A 20,563-nucleotide genomic window follows, 5' to 3' on the forward strand; every position below is an offset into this window, starting at 1 on the left:
TACATACAAGCATCATCACAAACAAATGTTGTGAACTACTGAGCATTACAAATACATTTGGATATCTGTATTAAGTATTACATACTTCACATAAGACATTATCACATTTGAAAGAATGTTCTTTCCCCTAAACCAGAGTTGGTTCTCCAGATGTTCTGGTCTAAAACTGCCATAATACCTGACTACTAGCCATGCCAGCTCCAGTATCTGGGAGTTGAAATCCAAAATACTGGAAGGCAAAGGTTCCCCATCCCTACCCTAGCACTTAAAACTGTGAATGTAACATCCTCTTATAAATGGTTTAAAAGAATATTTATTGAATTTTCACACAGCACTCTACTTGGGACATGTTATAGTGCATTTACACTGATTTAAAAGTTTGATATATTTTAAGATTACAGTCCTACAAAGCTGTGAATATTTATCAAGCAGAACCATTATATGTAGCAAGAGCAGGCTTCAAAGCTTCTGCTTTATCACCTGGACTAGCAAATCAGCAAGCGAGTGAAGTGTTACAATTGAAGTTTCAAGGACACCTTTGGGTGCACCACCATTTTGTCCCTCCCTGCTTGTCCTTCCTGTGAAGAATGAGACCGTGGACTCCAAGTCCGCGAAAAGAGAGGGACAAGTGTACTCTCAAAAATAAAAGATTAGGGGGACTTGGACAATATAAGAGTTTACAATAATAAAAATAAGCCCTGGTGTGTTTGGGAACATGTTTAACAGAGATTCAGGCAAAGAAAGAAAAAGAATGGATCTAAAATGTGGTTTTATAAAAAACAAAACCATGAAGTTTATTGCTGCAAATTTTAAGCCTTACAAATGTGCAAAATGTTCCAAGCATCCATACTGTAACTGATTTCTGTTTCTCTTTAAAAAGGAAGGGGGAAGAAGAGAAACTGCATTATCTACTCAAGAGATCCAAGCTCCTCTGTTTAGTGACCTGGTTATTCCAGTATCTAATACTATTAGGACACAAACTTGCAGCTAATAACAAGGCCATTAATATGAACATTTTCAGGGGCAGTTGCAATCACACTGTGTGAATATATAAATCAAGATACAAGGCATGAAACACTGATGACCTTTTTAAGATGACTTTTTTTACATGTTAATTAGCAGCAGCACAGCTGATACTTCAGAAACCAAAATCATAGGTGGAATACTCTTCCAGTAGACACACTTTTCTTTACTATGGAAAATAACCCAATTAACTACTCAGAGCAAAATCTACCATCAGAGGGAAATGATTCCATCATCCAAAAGGAACTGTACCAAAAAGATGATTCCATTTTACTCTAATCACTAGGTAACATTCACAATTCGGTTTCAGTTGATTTTTTAAAAAATCTAATGCATCACCTAAATTTAGTTGTCAGCTTTGCTGATACAGTGGCCCAGTACAGATGGGCAAGCTGCGGAGATATTAGGGCTCGATAGGGCTGGGCGTCCAGATGTACCCAGCCCTAGTGACATCACAGGTACGCACACCCATTCACACAGCGGGCGCCACCTACAGACGCCTGTCAGCAGAAGCGTCATCATCTTTATGACAGCACAAAAAAGGAGCTGCCTTGAGTGGCTCCTTTTTGAGTGCACATCTGTTCAGCCACATGTGGATGCTGTTGCACAGCTGCACAGCAAAGAGGGGCAACATTCCATCACCCACATGTACCAGGCCAGAGATTGCAATGTTAGTCTCATCTCTCCAGTTTAGCAGCTTACTGAGGTCTGAATGATCCTCTTTGGATCACACTCAACCTTCTTGTCGACAGAGACAGCAGCCATTAACTGCATCCAAGCAAAAAACACCAGGTGTAAACTGATGCTTTTACCCACTTTCCTTCAATGAGTCTGCAATCTCCCCAAATTGTTTTATTATTAGTGGTGACAATTAAGGTATTGCCTGAGTCTGATCAGATAATTCAAATAGTTTTATTATTAGTGGTGATAACTAAGGTATTGCCCAACTCTGATGAGCTAACTGCAAGAAGTGTTTTGTTAACAAAATTTAACACACAACTAAGATTTTTTTACTGTGAATAGCAAACACGACAGGACAATGCTAAAGTTCTAAGACAAGGTTATACTCTATGAAACCATCTATTACATGATATAATTATGCCATGAAGGAGTACAGTTTTGGACAAAGGCAAACAAATACACACTGGCTGGAATCCAGTTTATTAGTTCCAACCAGAGTAGGCCCGTTCATTCAACAGCTGGATGGTGAGTCAATACATAGGAAAATCTAATTAATTCTGTAAATGTACTTTAGACAGAACTAAAAAAAGGATATTGGCCACTATGTCCAGATCTTCTCCTTTCCTTTGTCACCTTCTAGGTATGAATTGTTAGAGGCACAGAACATGACATTTTTAAAGTACTGATACTCAATTCTGGATCCTTTGCTACTCCAAATGTGACCCTTGAACGATTTGCGTTTGCTTCACTATTTAGAAAAGAAGATCTAATGTGGCTGATATAAAGGGATTGCAATGGTTAGCAGATATAAATCATGGCATAACACAATACTTTTGTTAAAACAATGACAAGCTATCTAAACTCTGGCACTTTACAAACACTCTTTTTTTCCTAAATCTTTCAGTGTAAAGCCATTGCTGTCCCTTCACTTAGGACAAAAGGAACCTTTATGAATTACTTTAAATTTTTTAAGTGTGCATTTCCTCAGAGACAAAAAATTGAGATACCTGGCTTAGCACCCAGAATGTGTTATAGTTAATGCAAATACAAGCACAATGCTAGCTGTGTTCTGAACTTTGTCTCTAGTATCTATTTGTAGATACCTTGTTATAAAACAACAAGAACAAATGAATATCACCTTCCACTGAGTATGAACACCAAGGAAGAATCCAACTGATGCTTCTATTTAGTACTATTTCAATGAATCATCTAATAAATCAAAGGTCTATTTATATGTTGACTTGGACCTACACTATGAGCAAAAGAATAGCTAATTGGAAATGTGCAAAAATAGGAAATGGAACCAATCAGAAAATAGTCAAGGATAGCAAATTCTCAGTGAGATATAATGGGAGTGATTCTGGTTGTTGTTGTTTTCAAAACAAGAGTTCTGTTTGGTCCATATGTTTCTTAGACTATGGGTTGAAACATATGGACCAAATAAAGCAGCTTCTGGCCACTTTGGGAGCGTGGTGTTTAGCTGATGCATGCCCCAAAGTGGCTGGAAGCCACACCAGGACCGCACCAAGCTGGCAAGAGCCAGCCCTTTTAGGAGAGGATTTAATCTGATGCTGCCGCCTGCCGACTTGGGAACATGGTGGCAGCCCACGTCAGGAGCAGACTGTGCGATCACCATGGTCCCAGCCCAATCGGGGCTGGATGCTGCTCCTTCCGGGCCATCTGCTCCAACCCAATCAAATGTGATTAACTTCTGCAATAGTTCTTGGTGCAATATTGCTTCTCACATTTCTCATATTGTAAATATAAGGAACTGCACAACAAAAATCATGAGCCATGACAATTAGGCACCATTCCAAGGTATGGTGGCTAAAGGACAGTTGTCATGAAGGAGAACTACTTTCCTTCTAGCCAGCGAGCAAGAAATGTCAAACTAGTTGATCTAAAGGACACAACGGTCATATACTGTCTTCTGCATAAGCCACAGGATTGGCCACTGTTTTACAGTGAGCAACCACTTATCCAGGGATGTCATTTAGCTTACCCATTCTATTCCAACACCCCACTATACATAAACAGCTTCCCACCTACATCTGCTTACTTTATTTTCCCTGTGACACCCAAATATGCATCATGTCTTGGGCTTGATCATTCAAAGTACTGATGTTTATATACTGTATGAACTTCTGTAATTATATAATGTATTTCCATTGTGGGGATACTGAAGGGTGATGTTTGTGTAGCCTATCACAGAACCTGTTAAATTAAACCCTAACCCCCCCCCCCTCCAATAATGGCTGGTTTATACAGTTGCAGCAGCAATTACGTTTACACATTTGTAGCAGAACATCTTATCTAAATATCACTGCCTATAAATGGGGTTCATTCAATACTCGATTTACACCTATGTTTTGAAACCAACACAATGATGTTCTACACTATTTTACCAAAAAGACATTCATTTAACAAATCCCTGCTAGTTTTTTGTCATAATCCTGAGCAAAACTGACAAGAGAAAAAGTACTACAACAAATTCTGTTGTATATACAGGCTCAAGCACCACCATACTATGCACTCATATGAAACACCAGCATCTAGCTTGATTTCAAGTATCTCCACTTCAGTCTACATCAGGATGACTAAAAGCTTTGTGATTCAGAACACCTATACGTTATTGTGAACACATAAAACCCTGAAAGCAAGAGGAAGGAGACTGATAAAGTAGGGTGGATTTATTTAACTCACCAAGAGAAAAGCCTGTTTTATATAATTTATCATTTATTTTAATAAAGTTCCCCCAAACTCTCTTATCTCTTTTAATAGTGCAAACCTGGCCACTAAATTACGGTATGTTAATGTACAACTCAATAAAAGAGTTTACATAACATATGAGAGAATTGTTTGTGTAATTATTTTTAGACAACTTCTCTCTCTTTTTTTTTATATAATTTAAGAACTAGAATAATATGCTCACTATACTTCATCAAGCTATGCCAATACATCAGGAATACATCACGCTCCAGATTCTGTGTTGGTACAATAGGAATGATAAGAATAATTAACTCAAGCTGCATCTGTACTGCAAAAATAATCTAGTTTGATATCGCTTTAACTGCCATGGCTTAATGCTATGGAATTCTGGGATTTGTCATTTGTTGTGGTACTAGAGCTCTCTGACAGGGAAGGCTAGATGTCTCACAAAATTACAACTCCCAGAATTCCACAGCACTGAGCCATGACAGTTAAAGTGGTGTCAAACTGGATTATTTTTGTAGTGCAGATGAAGCCATTTAAGCCTAAAGACAATTGCAAATCTCAACCATTAGACCTTTTCAATCAATAGTAATTTAGAAAATCAACACAAAAATAAGCTGCATTGATTTGATGCATCTACTCTAGTTGGGACAAACAAGTGAATTTAAGCCTTAACAAAATCTTAAATATTACAAAAATGTTTCACATTTGCTACTGCCACTTTGCCAGCTAATAGCTGCCCTTTAAACATACTTACTTATATTCCACCCACTCACTCATTTATCAGCATTAAGATCCTTGGGCAGCCCCTAGCCCCCAGAAAAGTAGAGTGGCTAAGAGACACAGAAAGCAGTGGGGAGCCATATGGATGCAAATGGTGGTGGGTCTTGAACCAGACACCTAAAGTGCAGAGCTTAGTCCACTTGTTCATAACCCCATTCATGTTGATTTTTACAATGTTTTCCTTTTTTTAAAAAAAAACATTCAACCTTTAATATTTTTATCTGAACACTGAAGAAATATACACTGTTCATAAAACATCTCCAACTACATCTCATCTTCTATACTGTCACTGACATTTTTGATCAAGCTGTATTTGGTTTTAATCTGGTGTGAGCCTTGGCTCCTATCCTGGTAGAAAGGTGAGATATAAATTAAATAAATAACTTAAATGAATAAATATTTGAATAACTTATAATTTGTTCATAATAAATAAACATTTTTATATTTTATTTCATTTTCATATATCCAAAAATATCTGACTTCAGTTTTAAAGATCTGATCCCCCCCCCCAATCCTGAATAAAACAACTGGTAGGACATCACCAAAAAGGTGAGAGTTACAGCATGTGGACTCTATAATCCTGCCCCCACATATAAATTTTGATCTAAGTCCTGAATCTTTTGCTATGTAGCCTGACATCAGTCCTCTGGTTAGCTCAGTAAGAAGAGGTGGAAATAAAATGCATATAGTTTACAGTGCAACAATTTTAAGTCTGTTTTTGAGAAAGTGGACTTTTCCCCTCCTTTCCCACCTCATACAGTTGCTTACCTCCCTGACTCAAGGGGCATGTTCTTGGTGCATGGCTCCCATTTTCACCTTTATCCAAACAAAGTTTCTACCTAGCAGCTACACCTCTTTATCACTTTATACTAGTAAGCGATTGGCATCAAATACTACCCTCTGGTGGCAGGAGAGGAAATGTAGAACAGGAGAACATAATAAATGTGGAACAAGTCATTGTTCTTGCATCTGCTCAAATACTCATCTAGAGAGCAAAGAGGTGGGAAGAGGTTCAAATGATTATTTAGACTTGGTATCATGCTAGTCTATCCTGCCTTCAGCTTGACAAAATGCTTGATGTCAAGACTTAGATTTAACTTCTACTCTTGGCCTTAAAATCTGGAGGAGTAACTAACTGGAGGAGTAACTACAAAGGGTGCAACCTGGAAATCTCAAAGACTAATGTTGTGCTATGTATGTATTGTCTGCAGTAGGAATAACTAGTCCACCTTGTTTACAAATGTAATCGTGCTCCTGAAACACAGTTCCATTTCTAAACAAGACATATGTGGCCTTCATGTCTCTTTCTAAAGAAAAACCCACAATAACCTTTGGCTTCACAACTACAAACTGGCAGCACAGGGTACTGACCATAGTTAATTGGGGGTGCCAAATGCAGCCCCTTATGCCAGAGGTTATCCAGCCATACATCTATTAAAATGTTAAGATCTCTCATAACCTAGCATGCTTTTCAAAAGAAAACAAGGGGAAAATCTTTAAAGGTTTATGAAAAATAAGGTTTAAGACAAAAAAATGAGAAATTAAAGAAATTTGGTACAGAAGTTCTGACACTTCCCAGGCACAGTACTTTTTTATTTCAATCAAAAATGGGGATGATAGAGATTAATGTTATTGGTTTATGTTACATGTTATATGTTACATGTTATATATGTGTACTTTATTTGTAATTTAAAAAACCAAAAAAAATGGTAAAAGGACTTCATGGCCACAATATTACATAATCTATAAAAATGGCCATCACAGAGATAAATGGGTAGAGGTCTGCAACCTTTATAAAAACTAACTATTTTAAATGAAAAATTCTAAGACTCCAACTCTCCTGGTTCTGTAGTATGCAATAAACAGAAGGTAAGACCTGGAAAAGACCAATCAAGTGGCGCATATATGTAGGTCTAAGCAAAGTCAATCACAGTATCTCAAATTATAAATTTCCATGCAGTTTTTTGGACAGTTTGGTTTTGACTGAATTCAGAGTATTTCTTGTACTCTAGCAAATTATTGGACAAAGTTTCATAAACAAACACTGGTTTCATGAACAACAATATAATTATGTATGGTAATCCTAGCCATAGATAAAGCCAAGTAAAAATTATTTTCCATGTCCTTTTTTTAGTTCTTTTATTCTCCTAGTGTACTTTTTCAGTATTTTCATACTGCCTTCAGATGTCCACAATTTTGGGGGATTGTGATATGCATATCCCTTTGCTAATCCATCATCTAGCACATGTATGAGGAGTTCAAAAACTTTCCATTCATTTTGATTAACTGTTATCTGGCATAATGTCCAAAACCTAAATTGCACTTAAAACACATGTATTAAAACAAACTAACTTTATAACCCGTGACTACAAACCCCAAATTCTTTTTTAAAAAACCTAGCAGTTACAATTAATTAGAACTCAGGGTTCAGATGCAACACAGATGCACACACAATTAAGCAAAAATAGGGGGGTAAAAGTGGCAACCTCCTCTTCCTGGCTCTGTCACATGTTTGCTTTGGAGAAAAGCAGAACTAAGAAAAACAGAGAAGCATTGTTCCATGAAGGCACAAGTGAAGAAATCTATACCCCTCAAACTTTACCGTTTAATACCTTTTCCCTTACTCTTTTAACATTTCAAAGATGAGAGTACAGCCCAAACATATTATTTTAACATTTGAAGGACATTGGAGCAACAAGCTCTGCAGTTTGAAACCTTATTACCCCTCTCTGTAGGTACATTGGTGAAATCAAGACTTAACACTCAGCACTGCATGGATGGAGCAATGGAAGTAAGAGTAAGGGCCAAACTAGATGCCACAGACCCATATTTTGCCTTTCTCTGCCCTCCTAGCATACAAAGCAATAGCACAGGGGTGAGGGACACTGAAATTTCTCCTTACATGCCTTTCACTACCTCCTCAAAGTCATTTTTAACACATGTCTCTTCCTGCCAGCCAGAAGAGAACCACTTCAAATAGGAGAGAAAATGGACTAGAGTAACTTCTGCAGGGAAAGAGATTCAGCACCACTCATCCTTCGATTCTTTTTTAATACTTGCTCTTGTACTTAGATGCAAAATAGGTTCAGGACTTTAGATGTGGCTAAGTTAGGAGCGTCTGGATGGCTGGTCAGGACTCTGAAGCTTTAGCAGTCATATTGGCTGATTTATGGAGACCTTAAGACAAATGTATCACAGGATTTTCTTAGCAAGATTTGTTCAGGGGAGGTTTCCATTTGCCTTCCATAAGGTTGAGAGAGTGTGGCTTAGCCAAACTCACCAAGTGAATGTCTATCACTGAATATGAATTCAAACCCTCGTCTCCAGTGTTATACACCAGTGCTCAAATAACTACACCACACTGGCTCTCTACAATTCCAATGACACAGATAAAAATTTCTACCAACATTCAACTATGCCACTGAGCATCCAATTTTATGGCAGTTCCTCTGTAACTGTGTAAAAATGTTTACCATGAGCTTCTCACTGACCCCAAAAGATTATGTATGTATTACATTTATCTCCAGTTTCTACCAAGAAGCTCAAAAAAGCATACCTGCTTTCCTTGCACACCCTGTAACCTTATATGCTAAATCAGTGAAGTGAAAAGCTTCAATTTTAGCTTTCCACATTAAGTGGGAAAGTACAGCCAATCTCCTTGCTTCTGCAGAATGCAATCCATTTCCAAGCAACTCTTGTCCGTTTTACTTCTGGCTAATACCCCAGAATTCAGCCAGATATTAGAAGACAGGAAGTAAGCTCTCTTCGATGGATCAGCAAGTAATAAAAATAGACATTCCATCCACCCTTTCTATTAACCTTCTCTGGCACCTGGTGGCTTTCATGTCACTGGGGTGAGAAATCCACTCTGGATTTTTAGTGCAAACTTTACATCTAAATAGATGAACCATGTAATTGCTGCAGGTTCAGAACCCTAGGTGCCTCAGCAAACCGAAAGCAGACTCACTGTCCTACTGACATGATGACAGCCAGCATGGTGGAGTGGTGTGAATGCTGAACTATGACACTAGAGACCAGGGTCTGAATTCTTGTTCAGCCATGGAAAACCACTAGGTGACCTTGGGCAAGTGATGCTCTCTCAGCCTCAGAGGAAGGCAAAGGCAAATACCCTCTGAATAAATCATACCAGAAAACCCCATGATAAGTTTGTCTTAGGGTCATCATAAGTTTGAAATGACTTGAAGGCACACAACATCTAACATGAAAGCCACCATCTGCCACCATTACCTGCTCTTACAAACATTTGTACAGTGGAACCTTGTCATCTGTTGGGGTTTGGTTCTAGGATGCCCCGTGGATAACAAAATTCGTGGACGCTCAAGTCCCATTAAATAAAATGGCATAACAAAATGGCGTCCCTTATATAAAATGGCAAAATCAAAGTTTGCTATTTGGAATTTATACTTTTTTTGAATATTTTCAAGCCATGGATGCTTAAATCCATGGATAAAAAAATCCATGGATAAGGAAGGCCGACTAGACTGTAAAATAGTAAAAATACACTCAATCAATGTTCAGGAACGCAGAGTATCCAACCAATAGATTCTGCACATTTCAATGGTGTAGAAGGTAAAAGTACAGTGGGCCCGCCACATTCACTGGAGTTAGTGGCACAGGACCCATGTGAAAGTGGGGAAAATGTAAACAAAAAACACTAATTTTTTTTTACCTGAGAGAACACTTCTTTAGAAATCACTAAGTCCTCCAGTGCAACACAGTGGGCAACATCTGCTAGAGGTTGACCACAGAATCATGTTGGAGGACCTTCAAATGCCTAAAAAAGTATTTTCTCTAGTAATCTCTAGGTCTTCCTACCAACTCTATGGCCAACTCCCATCAAAATTGCGCTGGAGGACCTACAGATTCCTAGAGAGAACATATTAATCAAATCCACAAAAATCAAAGTCTCAAATATGGAGGGCCAACTATACCTATAGGTACACTATGCAACAAACTTAGAAACCTTTTTTCTTAGGAGTAAAAGCCCAGCAAGATTAATAAAATTTACTTTTCAATAGACAGGTAGCCACGGGAACCAGTGTGGTATAGTATAATGATTTGAGTGTCAGAGTAGGACTAGACTCCAGAAATCCAAGGTTCAAATCCCCATTCTGCCATGGAAACCTAATGACAAGTCATATTCTTATCAGTCTCAGAGGAAAGCAAAGCCAAAAAAATATTCTAGGACAGGGTCACCATAAGTCAGTTGACTTGGAGGTACAAAGAAAGCCAACGTGGTGTAGTGGTATAAGTGCTGGACTAGGGCACTGGGAGACCAGGATTTGAATGTCCACTTGGGTACAGAGCCCACCAGGTGCTCTTGTTGGGCACATCACTCTCAGTTTCAAATAAAAATGAGGGCAAGCCCCTCTCTGAACAAATCTTGCCAAGAAAACCCATTGACAGCTTTGCCTTAGGTTTGCCATAAGTCAGAAATGACTTAAAGGCACACAACAACAAGCAGAAGCAAGGAAGTTGTAGGAACTGTGAGCATAACTGAAAAGATTAGTTTTCTCCCATATGTACTATGCTTACCTTAAACTACTATTTAAGTGAAAGCTGGTGCCCAAATCAAAGGCATACCCTTGCTAGTCTGGAAAATCAGTACATAAAGGGATCTTGTAGCATCTTTGAGACCAACCGAAAGCGAGAAGTTGGCAGCATGAGCTTTCACAGCCTTGATGCATGAGGAAGTAGACTCAAGTCTACAAAAGCTTGTGCTACCAACTTCTCGCTTTCGGTTAATTTCAAAGGTATTTTGTTCTTGTTTTGTGCCTTCATGTGGTTTCTGACTTATGGTGATTCTAAGGCGAACCTATCATGGTTTTTTTTTTTACAAGATTTGTTCAGAGGAGGTTTAGCCACTATCTTCTCCTGAGGCTGAGGGATTCTGTTTTGCCCAAGGTCACCAAGTGGGTTTGCATGGCCAAGTGGCCATTTGAACTCTGGTCTTGAGGATCCTAGTCCAACATTCAAACCACTGCACCATGGTGGCTCTTCTCACAAGTGCTACTAGGTACTTTTGCATGTTGGTGCGCAACATAAGATACTGTACTATTGAAGTACCTGGCACTTCCTTCAACCAGCCCTTTGGGACACAAATTGACGTAGCAGTTCTAAACCAGGGGTTTGTTGTTGCTGTGTGCCTTCAAGTGCAACCACAGGCGAACTTATCATGGGGTTTTCATGGCAAGATTTCTTCAGGGAAGGTTTAGCCATTGCCTTCCCCTGAGGATGAGACTGCATGACTTGCCCAAGGGCACCCAGTAGATTTCATGATTGTGCAGGGAATCGAACTTTGTAGTCCCAATGCTCAAACCACTGAGCCACGCTGGCTCTCCTCAAAGGAGATAGCAGGAACTGAAGTACCTACTAGCACCTTTGTGCATGCTGGTGGGTTTCCATGGCCGAGCAAGCATTTGAACCTTGGTCTCCAGAGTCCTAGTCCAACACTCAAACCACTGCACCACTCTGGCTCTCCTCAAAGGTGCAGTTAGGTACTTTCAATGTTAGTGCACAAAGTTAAGACACTACCCAAGTGCCTGGCAAGTGCTACAAGCATCCCTTTGGGGGAACAAAGGGAGGGAGCAGTTCTATCCCAGGGGGGTTACCTGTGGGCAAAGGGGCTTTAACTTTAAGAAAGGGAAGGGACTGCCACTGAGGAGCCACACACTGGTGGTCTTTGGAAAGGAGGCAGTGGTCCCCAGAAGTTGGTGCCCAGGGAGGAGTTTCAAGCAAGATGGCCCCAGGACAGCAAATCCCCTCTGGACTAGGAGTAAAAACAACATGGTCCCTTTTGCTTTCAACTCCTCTTTTTTGCCCAAGAGCGCAAAGCCTCAACTTTGGCTCCCATCACTCCTCTAGGAAAGGAAAGGGAAAGGAAGGGAAGGAAAGAGGGAGGGAGGGAAAGAAAAGAAAAGAAAGGAGGAAGGGAAGGGGAAAGGAAAGGAAAGGAAGGGAGGGAGGGAGGGAGGGAGGGGAAAAGGAAGGGAAGGAAGAAAAAAAGGGAAGGAAAAAAAGTGAAGAGGGAAGGGGAGGGGAGGGAGGAAGGAAGGAAGGAAAAAAGGGAAGGGGGAAGGGAAGGACCTGGAAGGAGGCCAGTCCGGCTGCCCCTTTCCCCGGCGTCCTGGAAGGGCCCTGGCGAGGCAGCCACTGACCTGTCTTGCAAGAGCTGGATCCCGGGCGGAAGCGGCGGCAGAGCTGGTGCCAGACGACGCAGAGCCCGACCCAATAGACCCGGAGGGCTGGCAGGACGAGGGCCAGGGACAATAGCGACATGGCTGCCCGGCCCTGGGCTGGATTCTCCGCCTTCCCTCCTTCCTTCCTCTTCCGCGGCGCAGAAGGGAAAGGAGTCAGCAGCAGCAGCAGCAAGAGGAGGAGGCTCCCCCTCCAGGGCTCCAGAGCGCGCGCCTGGAGCGCAAAGGCACTGCCATGCATGGCGTGCGTAAAAGCATGGGCAGCTGAGAAGCTAGGAGGAGGCAGATGCTGGGGAAACTACGAGGGCTGCAGCCACACTGGAGAAATAACCCCTTTTGGCACCGCTCAAGGCTATGGAATTATGGGAGTTGGAGTTTGTTGTGGGCCCAGAGCGGAGCACAGCTGTGGCTCAGTGCTATGGAATGCTGGGATTTCTAGTCTCTGTATAACCAGAGCGCTCTCACAAAACTACAACTCCCAGAATTCCACAGCATTGAGCCATGGCAGTTAAAGTGGTGTCGAACCAGATTATTTCTCAGTGCAGATGCAGCCAAAGAAGCAGAAATAAGAGCAAGTGGTCTCCATATTCTATGACCTGTTTTATAAGTCTGGGTTGAGCAACTGTGGCCCTCTGGGATTGGGGAAGGCAACTCCTCCCAGATGCCCCGGGCCGCAGAGGATTGTGAGAATCCCAGATGTTTTAGAACTACAAAGCCCACCATCCTTTTCCACTGGTTGTGCTGGGAGTTGTAGATTAAACATACATCAGTTGCCCGCCTTGATGAATGAAGTGACTAGCTGCTGTAATGGGTCAATGGCTGTAAAGAGAGGCACCATTCTAATATTACTCCTTACCTAACTGATCCATTTCTCTTCTTTGCTCAATGTTTTTATTCAAAGAAAGCAATTTCAAATGTGCAAATAAATCAAGTGTACAGTCATATTCTGCTGAGAAGGTAAGCCTTGCTAGCTCTCGCACATTGTTTTTGTAAGCATCGCTCCAGCCCAGGATGTCTGTGAAAGGCTGTGTGAGCAAAAGGTAAATGTGCTAGGAGCTAAAAGGTGTGGATGGCAGCGTGCAACACCTGAATTTCTAAAAAGCCATGACCTACATGTCTTCTGTTCCAATTGTGCTAATAAATACATTGCCTTAATGCAAGTATGAAAAGAAGGAAACATCATACCCATGCATATGCCTCCCTAACTACCAAGTCTCCACCACATCAGTTCCTGCAAAAGGAGTCCAAAACCCCCAAGATCCCCTGGGCCTGAAGCATCCTCATCTCATCATTAAATTGTAGCATGTTTGCCCCTTAGAAGCATGACTTTCCAGTGCCTTATTCATCCTTTCCGACAGATTCCAAGTGGTCATGCTGGATGAGGATGATGACAACTGCTAACTGATAGGTAGAGTAGCTGCCATGTTGGGCAAGCCATGTCTAACAGAACATTCTAAATTCAGCCATACAGTCGGGAGGTTTAACTAATTTCTTATATTTTGTTTGACCCCAGACCAAAGTTCATTTTTATTACTTGCGAAGAGGATTAAAAAAGTTACTTTGTGAGGGCTATAACCCCTGGACTCCACCAGTCAGCATGGGTAATGAGGTATTGCAGTCCAAATTTTTCCAATCTGTCCTTGAGTCCCAAACTTCAGTGTGATCACAGGACCAAACATACCTTGATCCCTATGGCACTGAGCTTTTTTGTTCAGGATCACTGGCCCTGGCCCTCACTCTGGGACCAAAACGGTGGCCCTAAGGCTAAGGCTCATTTCACTTTTGCTACTTTGGTGCTTCATTTTCTCAGAACTTCACCTCCTTTCCGGCATTTAGCCAACCTCCATTACAGTAGTTTTGCCTGGGCATACTAGCTACCTACCTGAGCTATTCAAGGAATTTCCATTCTATGCATGTAGTGATAATATGGGTCTGCAGACCTTTGTGAGCTGCTCTGTTCCTCACAGTGGGAGTAACTGACAGAACTTTACTGTGTTTAAGCTTAGTGTTTCCAGTGACTGCCTTCAATGGTTCAGGAAGCTGAAGCTTTTTGTTCCAGAGGTTAAGGGCCTTCACTTTCTGTTTTCTCTAATACAAACATGCCTGCTCTGACTCACGCATTACCTTTAACACAGGTGTCATCTGTGCACACAAATCAGAGTCTTCCATACACAGATTGATGCACTGTACTGTATACAGGTGCATAATGTACATATGTTCATTTTGGGAATGTTCAAGTATTTAGGTCTCTTGATTAACTATCAGTAGAAATATGGAAGGGACATTTTTTAAATTCATTTTTATAATTAAATAATTATCTTAAAAGCAACCCTTAAAAGCAATATATTGCTGATATTCTGCATTAAAGTAAGCTGTAGCATGCATAGCGGGCTATGTATAGAATTGTGTTCTCTGAAAAAGTTCTTCCTGAACTTTATCTAACCTTTCTATGCCCCACACCCCAAGGAAATGTTTGGTAAATATTCACATCCCCACCAAACAAATATCACATTTGAAGATAAAAACAGGTGCTGCTTAATATCTAGCATTTAGCACATATAATTTCTAACTTTTAAAGTGCAAATTGAGTCACATATAAAACTGAGGGTGAACAAATGGAACTTTAAAAAGAAGCTTTTAATTCAGTGCATGAAATGCCAATCTAAATTGACCAATTAGATTCTAATTTATTCAGAAAAACTGTGAACAATTGTAAATTGTAAAATTCTCTCCTTTCGATTAAATAAACAAGTAGACTACTACCTGTACAACATAGCTACCTACTAACACTTCTCAAGGTACACTGGGAACTGGCTGAGTAATGACTCGTGACTCATCACTCAAAAACACAAACCACTCCTTGTTGCACCCCCTGACATTCCATCTTGCATCCCCTGGGGGTGTCAGCACCTGAGGTTGGGAACCCTTGATCTAGCAACCAAAGTAGTATTATGACATTTTGAAAATGGAATAAAAAGTAAAAAATATTTAAGTCTGAAATATAACCCCCCCCCTCCCAAAATGAATCACATATTTGTTTAGGGTCTTGCACCTGTCTGCTGCTATACCACCTTGGGCTCTAATTCAGCTGTAGGCCCACTCTCTGACCTACAAGATACTGCCAGAATAGAACGTATTAATTCCAGTTCAGCCTTCCACTTTGTCTTATCTTGTTGATGCTGTTTATTCACATGCTATGCCTATGCTCTCTTCAGTCTTTTCTCTCTATCAAATCAAATTTACAAATTGTGTAAACTACAGTATATTCTCTGGATGTGGTTGCAATGCCTCAAAGGAGGAAGTGCATAGCTTAGGAGTGCTATCTCTGTCACTAGAGGCCCAAGTGATTCTGTGGGTTGGAGTGCTTGATACAACTTTGACTGGTGTGCCAGCTATGACCTTTTCTGGACAGGGATAACTTTGCCACAGTAATCAACCCACTGATCGCTTCCTGATTAGACTCTTTTAATGCACTCTACAAGGCACAACACATAATACATCTTACAGAAGCAACACTGGCTTCCAGTTCACTACAGTTCAGAATTCAAGGAGGTGGGGATGACATTAAAGCCCTAAATGGTTTGGGACCTGAATACATGAAGGAGGTGTTGCACCCAAATTGAAGGATGTCCTCCCTTTTGATGTTCAATAGCTGTCAATGCTGGTTTCTTAAGATATGGCATTTAATAAAGCCTTGGGCTTTAATTTACTGAGTTTTAATTATTGCAGCTTTTAAAGTTGTTTTAATTTGTTGTGTTTAATAAGGATTTTATCCTGTTTAAGGTATTCCTTTTTTAAAAACAAATCTAGAATTGTTTTAAATTGTTTATTGTTTTGTCTGTACATCACTATTTAATCTCATATTAAAGGGTAGGATATAGATATTTAAATAAATAAATAAATAAATGATCTCATTCTACATCAAACACACAAATATTATCAGAATTTAATACAACAGCTCACTAGAGACCCAAAGGTTATGCTGTATGCATATTGTGGGGAGGGGCTACATTTCTAATGCCTACATATGTAGACATGTGTTCATCAGTTCATAATGCATGTGTTCATTGTGTCCAGGTACAGCTGTACCCTTGATGGGCCACTTTGGGTCCCATCCAGGGAGAAAGGCAACATATAAAGTAAGTAAATAAATAAATACTCTGGATTTAGGAGGATTCATGTGCCTGAATAAAAATGAGAAATTCTCACAAACATTTGAATATATGTACTAAAGTGTGGCATTTCTCTCTGAAATCACTCTGAAATTGTCCATTTTGCCTCTTATGTGGCCAACTTTGCACTATTACATCACGCCCCACCTGTTGCAAGTAGCCCTTCTAGCATTATACAACATAATTACACTAACAGCCTCCACATTCCTAATCTGGCAAACCATAATTCCCTGTTTCAGTCTATTAGTGCTCTACATTTCTCAAAAGAAAGAGCTCTCCTGCCTGCTGTTTTCCATTTATCTCAGAAGATGCTATATCCTGTTTTTATCACACCTGGAACAGTTGCTCCATCTCCCTCTGCATTACTTTAAGAGTTGCTGCTGCTTTCCCTACCATTACCCAAAGAGAGAGTTCTGCAGGTGCTGCTTAATATCTAGCATTTAGCACAAAAGCTGTATGTAAAAACCTGTGCTTGGAAAGATCACGTTTACTTCCCCCACTACAGCATAACATTTCTCAATTTCTGATTGGGTTTAAGATGCAAGATTGGGAAAGACGTGAGAGGAAGTTTTTGTATACTTTCCTCTGTAATGTGTCAGGTTGACTAGCCAGTGTCTGTGGGGACTGATCTTTCCAAGCACAGACATCTACTGCTTTTGTGCTAAAGGCTAAAGTAGAAGTAGTAGTAGTAACAGTAGTCTTACAGTGCTAAACTCTGAAGTGGTAAACTGTAAACAGTTGCCTGTATTCGTTTACTTGGAGCCAATACACTCCCTGTGTGAGCTGAGGCAATGGAGAAGACTATGGCATCTGGGAAACAAACATGAAATAGCACCAATGCAGTTTTTAACCTGCAGTTTTAGTTCACACTACTTCTAGGGAATTAAAAAAAAATTAGGAAGCACTGGGGGGAAAATAGGAAAAATGAGTGAGAACTGCAACAATCTGGCTGTAAAAATAAAATTTAAAAAATAAATGTACCAGGCCATGAAAGTGGATATTGGAGAAGGATAACAGAGGAAGGGGGGGGGGGTAAGTGTTGAGTTCATGGAGAGGGATGAGAGGGAGGAAAGGAAACATCACCACAATTAACCACCCCTCAAGTATATATTTAGCGCATATTTAAAGCATGACTGAATATGAGAGTAGGAACAAGCCTTTTGAGGCATGATGACTGGAAACAATAGGTTGGCATTCCCCAGAACTTTGGGCCTATCTGGGGGAATGCTTAGATTATCATAATTAATATATGTTTAATACAGTTCAAGTAAGAACTCTGGAAAACCTCAAAAAAGAATAGCCCAAAATATCACGGGAATGATATAATATCATTTAATCCAGCAGCAAATAGTGTCATCACATGACACATCTTCCCTGTCTGGATGAGCACTAAAATGATTGATTGATAGCTCATCTAATCCACTCATTTTTTTTTTGTATAATTTTCTATCTTTTCCCTTTTCATAAATACTGCTTGTATTCTCCTGAGATTTGTTTTGTTGCCTGGAGGATCTTGAAATAGCAAGCAAAACAGAAGTGGTTGAGATCTCAAATACTTCAGATGGTATTCCAAAATGACAGATATGTCTGAGTACTTAAACTTGAAGGTGAAATTTATTTAAGTTATAGAGATATGCTGTATAGAAGAGTTCACTGTATGAGGGAGCAATCAAGGTGAAACAGCAAGCCAGAATCATTTATCTTCACCATGATACTGAAGATGCTTTATTGATTCCATCTTGTATAACTAGAGTAAACAATTGCTCCAATTTGCTACATATAAAAGTCATTTAAAATGAAACAAATTCCTTCACATATATACATTTTTAATTTTTTAAAAAAAAAATGATAATATAATGGGTAAAAATATCTGATTTAGTGGTGCAGCTGCATCAGCATATGGTGAATTCAGAGCACACAATGGTTATTGTCTGTTTAACTTAAAAACTGGTTCACAACCATTGGCTGTTCTCAAATTCTATATATTCTAATAGCTGTCTGAATCTGTGATCCCCGTGTGGCCAAAATGACACCATGCATACAGAAGCAAAAGGTATTAATAGGTTTTAGAGAACTCCATGGTTTGCCAAAATAAATAAATAAATAAATAAATGTAAAATAATAGGGGAGAGACTTAAAGGGGTGCAAACCCCACAAATAGCCGAATGAGGAGTGAGCATCATTAGTGAACTCGAATTCTGAGTGCCAGACTTGGGGGCAGGGGAAGACATAAACCATTAAACATAGCAGACTAAAATGAATAGCTGGAACCTGATCATGTGTGGTGTGCTCTATAGTAGTTCATTGCAAGTCTCAATTATGCGTTTTCTGGATTGTCCTCAAAAATCATGAATAAAAATATTCTAAATATTTAACTAGCGTTATTTTCCCATCAAATGATTGGATGCTATATAGCATTTCTGTTCCTTTCCCACCCATTCAGAAAAACAAGCCATTCTGTGCAGTAAGTGACAAAAAAAATCATAATAGCCCAGATGAAGATGAACTAGAGCTTTATCTAGTATCATACAACTATCTGAAGTACATCTGTCAGCTATGCAGTAGAAGAAGGGGTCTCTGAACCTAAGTATGTATACATCATGGGACTACATGTCTTTTTCACCCACTACATCCATTAACATTTTTCTTGTACTTTCCCTAAACTTATGGTTTTTATTTATTTATTTATTTTTGAGACTTGAGGGGAAAAGAGGCCTTGCAATTAATTTTTGATGACTTCACTTTTAATTATCTTCTTCTGCAACCCAGGATTTTCAGAGCCTTGAGATTTCCATAATAACCTGTTTTGATTTTACAGGCATAAAGATTGACTCCTGCTGGGAAAGGGAAATCCTGCATATCTGCAGAATCATCTCACTAGTATATCAAATGCATGCTAATGAATGATTTTTCAAATTACTGTTTTAAATAAATACAATAGCCTGCAGTTCAGAGAAGCTACTGAATGCATGCAGAGAGACCCCCATCTGGGGGGGGAATGTCATGCAGGATATTCTACATGACATAAGCATGATTGCAGGAACTACAGGAGCAAGACATATATTGGGGGGTTCTTTTTTTTTTTTTTAAGATGGGAAATGTGCCCCACAGGTACTTTGTATTACAGTAATGTGAAAACCTCCCTTACATAGAAGATAACAGGAAAGCAAAGTCTTATAAAAAGCCTCTCAATGATGTATTAATACAGGGCAATCAAAGTAGGGTAGTGTTTTATTGTTGTTATGTGCCTTCAAATAGTTTCTGACTTATGGCAACCCTAAGACAAGCCTTTCATGGGGTTTTCCTGGCAAGATTTGTTCAGAGGAGGTTTGCAATTGCCTTCCCCTGAGGCTGAGATTACATGAACTAACTCCAGCCAAATTATTATTAAGGATTTGCTGCCTGCCTGGCATGAGAAACCCACTGAACACCAAGAAAACAGTTTATATACCAGACCACATATGCGCTGTTCCTTATGTTGGGTTAAAAACAGCACACTCTAAGCCATGTTCAGTGACTGAAAGGTTTAGATATGATATGTTGGACTTGGCAGTTCTCACAATGTTAGAGCTGTCCCTGGCTTTTAAATGCTACACAAGACACAGAATTACAGGTGTAATCCTGGAACAGGGCTGGAAATCATGCAGTCCTACAGATATTGTTGAACAGTTCCCATTCTCCCTGACTATTGGTTAAATTGGCTAAGGCTGTTGTATTTTGCAGTTCACCAATGTCTGAAGGACCGCGACTCCCATTCCTGCACTAGAACTGAAGGTTTTTTCACCAGCTGTGGTCTGACATCTAATAGATACAAGCTTATGGGCCCGAACGGACAGGCCAAAATAAAGCTGCTTCGGGTTACTTTGGAGATATGCTGTTTAAATGACACATGCATCTTAAGATGCCAGAAGCTGCTCCAAAGCTGCACTCCACTCCTGAGGAATGGAGCATGGCTTTGGTGTGGCTTCTGGCCTC

The 20,563-nt window shown here is 39.9% G+C and overlaps 2 protein-coding genes across 4 annotated transcripts in view; both read right to left on the reverse strand.

Moving 5' to 3' along the window:
- Positions 1 to 12,568, reverse strand: part of LOC149319365 (polyprenol dehydrogenase-like) — a 137,126-nt gene extending 124,558 nt beyond the window's left edge. For both annotated transcript variants that reach the window (XM_089511556.1, XM_089511555.1), the window contains exon 1: positions 12,378 to 12,568. In XM_089511556.1, the coding sequence (XP_089367682.1) occupies positions 12,378 to 12,498 (121 nt within the window). In that variant the 5' untranslated portion in view covers positions 12,499 to 12,568. The remainder of the gene's footprint in view (positions 1 to 12,377) is intronic.
- Positions 1 to 20,563, reverse strand: part of LOC149319366 (E3 SUMO-protein ligase ZBED1-like) — a 47,226-nt gene that overhangs the window by 8,096 nt on the left and 18,567 nt on the right. Inside the window, exon 1 of one of the 2 annotated variants that reach the window (XM_089511554.1) lies at positions 12,378 to 12,455. The exons of the other annotated variant lie outside the window; for it this stretch is intronic. The gene's annotated coding sequence lies outside the window, so the exon portion shown is untranslated. Of the gene's footprint in view, positions 1 to 12,377; positions 12,456 to 20,563 lie in introns of those variants that run through there. 2 annotated transcript variants of the gene reach the window in all.

The sequence above is a fragment of the Sceloporus occidentalis genome, unplaced genomic scaffold, assembly GCF_023333645.1.
Source record: "Sceloporus occidentalis isolate IW3139 unplaced genomic scaffold, rSceOcc1.0.p SCAF_2, whole genome shotgun sequence".
Lineage (NCBI taxonomy): Eukaryota > Metazoa > Chordata > Lepidosauria > Squamata > Phrynosomatidae > Sceloporus > Sceloporus occidentalis.